We start from the raw sequence: 5,535 nt of genomic DNA on the forward strand, positions 1-5,535 counted from the left end.
GTTTGAGAGGACGGGGAGGAGACTGGTCTATATTTCCACTAAGGTAGCCAAAAAATATTCATATGAAGGGACAATGGGAGAGGAGCTGGCAAGAGTTTGGGCAGTACCTAGAAGGAAGATGGACTATCCTACAGATTACATATGACGGTGAATTGACAGAGGATTCATTGGAGCATCTTCAGAAAGTAAGTAATGTGTTTCAACACCACCAAAGTGCTAAAATAGGCTTCTTTTCTTCTCACCAGTATGAAAAGTTAGACAGAAGTCACTCCCAGGAATAGTAAAGGACATTCGCTGGGGACAGTCATGATGCATGAAGAAGGGATACATATTTTTAAGGCAGCAGGAATAAATTTCATCATCCTTCCCAGAGGACAGCAAAAATTATTCAAGGTGGCCACCAAGTCTGGAAACAAGGCAAATCCTTTAACAAATGGTTTATTGATATTATGTTATAATGAATGACAAAATATTAGTATCTAATTCTAGACTTTATGGCCACTCCATAGGATGAATCTTTGGAACAGGAAAAAAAAAAAAAAAGATTTTGTTTTCCTATAATTGTAAAGCTGTTATACTCAGTCCAGGGGCAGCTAGTACAACATTCTGCTCAACCCCACAGGATTCATTCCTTTCACCACCTATTTATAGTATGTTTGGGTCACTCACAGGAGGGAAACACTGTCAGCATCAATAGTTAGCAGCACTTTCAAAATACATTTTATTGTCCTGAATAGAAACTTTAACTATTCAATTAGTCCAGTAATTCCAAATGATCTTTTTACATCTATACATAAGACATGATCTTATAACATTTATGTAGCTAAATACTTATATTTCCCATGCTTTTTGCAGATTCCCAAAAGACTTTAGGGGATTCCCAAGACTTTTAGGTTTTTTTTTTTTTTCTCACAATAAAAGAAAGGAACAGTGTTAATCCATGAGAGTCAGACCAGTAGTTTAGTAAGATTCTCTTCACAGCTCAGTTCCCGGTGTATAGAGATTCAATACAGTCCCCTGGCTCTCAGTTCTTAGAAGAATTTGAGAGGGAAAAGGGCAGTAACAATCTGTTTTGTTTAACAGCCTACGAGTGAAAACAGATGTTAGAAAAAAAAAGTCAAACAAAAAACAGAAGCTAAATTCTTTCATCTCAGGATGTCTGAAAAGGAGAGCCTCTATGGAGTATGGATGCAGAAAAAAGTTATTCCTACTGGAAAAAAATGAACTGTGGACACAGTCACTCAACACCAGAGAAACCACCACTGTGAGTAAGTAGCTTCAATTTCACTGTCACCAGGAGGGCACACACCACACAGCATAGGACAAAGCCTGGGCTACAGCCCTTCGTGTTCATTCTCAGGCTTCTTAGTGCTGTGGTTCAACAGCCTTTGAGGGGTTGGGGAGAACCAGAGACCATCACCAACACGTGTAAAAAAGGATACCACAGCAACAACACAGCTGTCAATAATCAGCTAGAGCTGAAATTACACCCCGTTTTAAATCCACACTGTACTTGCTTTCTTGTGAAGGGCTTGAGACATGTGCAGAGACACCTTAAACATGTGTAGGTGACCTTCTTTTTGAAAGGCAGAGGAGGGCCTCTTCGTGAACACTTTCTACTCAACTGTTTTCCTATCAGTTCACCACTGCAACTAGAAAAGATGCTGCAAGCTACCTCAGCTAGCTTCTAATTTGGACACAGCACCAATACTACACACACGAATGAATGACCACATCTTCCTGGTTCTTCCACTGGGCAGGGTCAATATGCTTCTTTGGATTGAATAGGTGTGATCTTGTTCGAGAAAAGTGTGTAAACGTAGGGCCAGATTTTGTTCGTCTCAGTCCCAGAAAATTGGTGGAGCACTCCTCGGCTCCTGAAAAACAAAGTCCAACATACAAAGGCAGTTTAGGTTTCTTTTTCACATATTAGTGAGCCTAGATATAAAACAAGAAGATCCTAGATATAAAACAAGCATGATCTCATGGGTCTATGTCATATATCACACTAAGTGCTAAAACAGCCCCTTTCACACGTATCAACACCCCCACTGGGCGTACCTAAATAAGGTCATAGCTTTTGCCATTCTGGTATGCTTGTCATGATGCCACCTTTTTCTCCCCTTCAAAACACATCAAAGAATAGCATTATAGGGGCCATCCCAAATGTGCCTCAATATTTAATTTTCAAAAGCAAACCACTGAAAAGCTTTGGAATACTAAAACCCTTATTACTTAAATCAATCACGGAACACATGATTGACGTATTGTATAATATAATAATAAAATTATAATAATTATAAATTATAAATAATATATAATTATAAATTATAAATTATATAATTATAATCATAATAATATAATCATAAAACTCTGATATAAAGTTTGCTAAATTTTCTGTGGACTACAAGGCCAGAAAGTAACTGTAGCAAAGAGTATAAACTGCTGTTCTGAATGCACTCAGTGCACAGTTTTGTTTGACTTGCATGTTACTTAAAAAATTTTAATATATTGCCAATATGAAAACTGAGATTCCTCCCTTTCACAGGCACAGAGAGCCCGATTTCTGCTATTCCTGAAAAACAGGAATCACTGGCCTGTGTGCCCCTGGGGTGATAATTGGCTGGAGCAGCCCAAGACCTGTCCAGTTCAACTGTCACTCAACTGTCTAGTCTGACACATCCCCCACCATGTTTGAGACTCATTTCTAATACCTCCCTAGCCCCTGCAGCCATTTGAACTTTTAATCTCTGGTTTACAGTTAGCCTTTCTTTGTTAAACTCCCTACAGAAACTTCAAGAAGGGACACACCAGCCGTCTCTTCTAATCTTCTATCCAAACCAGATATTTTTATATGTGGGAGTGTCAACATATGTGGGATCACTATCTCAGCCACATAAAATTTTAGGAAAATGAAAATAAATCTAAATGTTGTTTTACATCCAGAACAGACAGAAGTGATCAGATTCGGGTCCTTATGTTCTAACAGTTTCAGGATAAATGTCTGAACCTTATCTTTCATGTATAACTCCAGCATTTCATCTGACTTCTGGGAAGGTTTTGGGTCCTTGGTGTTTATCTGTCTTAAAGAAACACGACTCTGCCTTAGCCCAGTGTTCTTCCTGGCAGGCTCCACGCCTTTCCAGTCTGCCCTTTGTCATGAAATACTGAAGCACACTCACTTGTATAATTCAATGACTGGCTTTGCCACATCTTTGTACTGTCTTAGCCTGGCAGCAACTGCTTCAGGTTTATCATCCTCCTGCTGGACTAATGGTTCACCAGTGACATCATCAATACCCTACAAATACCAAAGAAACCAATTAATATAGACAACAGTTGGGCCTTTCTGTGCAAAACCATCTATTCATCTTTGACTCTTACCACATGATAAATTAGGCCTTGGTGAGAGTGGTAATTGTAGGAGTAGCAGAAAAAGAAATAGCACACACTTGACAGTATGTTAACCTTATTTTCTGGGAGCTGACATTAAATCTTTATTAACAGTTCAGGTCTTTTTAAACCAGTTCCAGTGCGGTTGATAAATGGTACTTTCAATTCACTCTAAAATTCCATGCAACCTCCCCCAACAACAAACTTTTAGACAATACATCTTGGTTCTCTTAACTATCCCTAACACTACCTTGCCTTCTAAAATAAAGCCTGAGTTATTAATGCGGAAAACAACATCTCAAAAAAAACCCCCAAAACTTGGCTTACTTGGGAAAAATACTCATCTAGGAGAATACAGTTCAGTGCCATCTCTGACAGCTTTCCAGTTCTATCCTGGAGCATCTACGGAATTTCTTACTCAGGTTATTTTACTAGATCAAATAATGACATACACTGTAGGAACATACAGAAGGAAGAAAACTGACGTGACTGTGTCCTCACCTAAGTATATTACTCAAAAGAGAAGCTGGTGTTGATTGGTTAAATCCTTTATTTTAGCTTTTCTTATGTATTGCTTCTTTCTCAATGTAAAACAAACAAAAAATATGCCTTAACTGATAGTTCTGACTAATATAGTTTTTTTGTTTTTTTTTTTTTTTTTTTAGACAGATTCTCATTCTGTTGCCCAGGCTGGATGGAGTACAATGGCACAATCTCGGCTCACTGCAACGTCCACCTCCCAGACTCAAGTGATTCTCCTGCCTCAGCCTGCTGTGTAGGTGGGGTTACAGGCACCCACCAACATGCCCAGCTAATTTTTGTATTTTTAGTAGAGACGAGGTTTCACCATGTTAGTCGGGCTGGTCTCGAACTCCTGACCTGAGGTGATCCACCCGCCTTGGCCTCCCAAAGTGCTGGAATTACAGGCATAAGCCACCTTACCTGGCTCGTTTTATGTATTTGATTTGAAAATGTGTATGATTTTCTGCAACGTATTTATCTAATTATTTTGCTAGCTTTCTATTCACCCCCAAAAATCTCATGAAGGACATTATAATAGAGTTATAGCTGACATAATACATAGGGTTAAATAAAAATCTCCCCCCCACCAACTCTCATCATATGCAATAACATTTATCATCTGCGCAGGTACAGTGGCTCACGCCTATAATCTCAGCACTTTGGGAGGCCAAGGTGGGTGGATCACTCGAGGTCAGGAGTTTGAGACCAGCCTGGCCAACATGACAAAACCCCATTTCTACTAAAAATACAAAAATTAGCAGGGCGTGGTGATGATTGCATGTATTCTTAGCTACTCAGGAGGGTGAGGCAGGAGAATTACTTGAACCCAGGAGGTGGAGGCTTCAGTGAGCCGAGATCACGTCACTGCACTCTACCCTGGGTGACAGAGCGAGACTCTGTCTCAAAAAAACTTTTTAGCTGGGTGCAGCCTGTAATCCCAACACTTTGGGAGGGTGAGGCAGGTAGATCACCTGAGGTTAGGAGTTCAAGATCAGCCTGGCCAACATGGTGAAATCCCAATTCTACTAAAAATACAAAAACTAGCCGGGTATGGTGGCAGGTATCTGTAATCCCAGCTACTTGGGAGGCTGAGGCAAGATAATCACTTGAACCTGAGAGGTGGAGGTTGCAGTGAGCCGATATTGCACCACTGCATTCCAGGTTGGCCAACAAAAGTGAAAATCCCCATCTCAAAAAAAAAAAAAAAAAAATTAAATACAAATACATAATATTTATTTTAGTTGAAATTCTTAACTACTGAAATTAAGAGGAAATAGAAGGCATGAAAAAAAATTTTTTTTTAAAAGATGGGGTTGGCCGGGCGCGGTGGCTCAAGCCTGTAATCCCAGCACTTTGGGAGGCCGAGGCGGGTGGATCACGAGGTCAAGAGATCAAGACCATCCTGGTCAACATGGTGAAACCCCGTCTCTACTAAAACTACAAAAAATCAGCTGGGCATGGTGGCGCGTGCCTGTAGTCCCAGCTACTCAGGAGGCTGAGGCAGGAGAATTGCCTGAACCCAGGAGGCAGAGGTTGCGGTGAGCCGAGATCGCGCCATTGCACTCCAGCCTGGGTAACAAGAGCGAAACTCCGCCCCCCCCCAAAAAAAAAAAAAAAAAA

At 40.4% G+C, this 5,535-nt stretch overlaps 1 protein-coding gene across 5 annotated transcripts in view; it reads right to left on the minus strand.

The window, feature by feature from the left end:
- Window positions 1-307: 307 nt before the first annotated feature.
- The window catches only part of AK4 (adenylate kinase 4), a 77,631-nt gene continuing 72,403 nt past the window's right edge, over window positions 308-5,535 (minus strand). For all 5 annotated transcript variants that reach the window (XM_032296735.1, XM_032296733.1, XM_032296736.1 and 2 more), the window contains 2 exons: window positions 3,183-3,301; window positions 308-1,877 (listed from right to left, as the gene is read on the minus strand). In XM_032296735.1, the coding sequence (XP_032152626.1) occupies window positions 1,763-1,877; window positions 3,183-3,301 (234 nt within the window). In that variant the 3' untranslated portion in view covers window positions 308-1,762. The remainder of the gene's footprint in view (window positions 1,878-3,182; window positions 3,302-5,535) is intronic.

This window comes from Sapajus apella, unplaced genomic scaffold (assembly GCF_009761245.1).
Source record: "Sapajus apella isolate SASKATOON/1434 unplaced genomic scaffold, GSC_monkey_1.0 scaffold36, whole genome shotgun sequence".
In the NCBI taxonomy this organism is placed as follows: domain Eukaryota; kingdom Metazoa; phylum Chordata; class Mammalia; order Primates; family Cebidae; genus Sapajus; species Sapajus apella.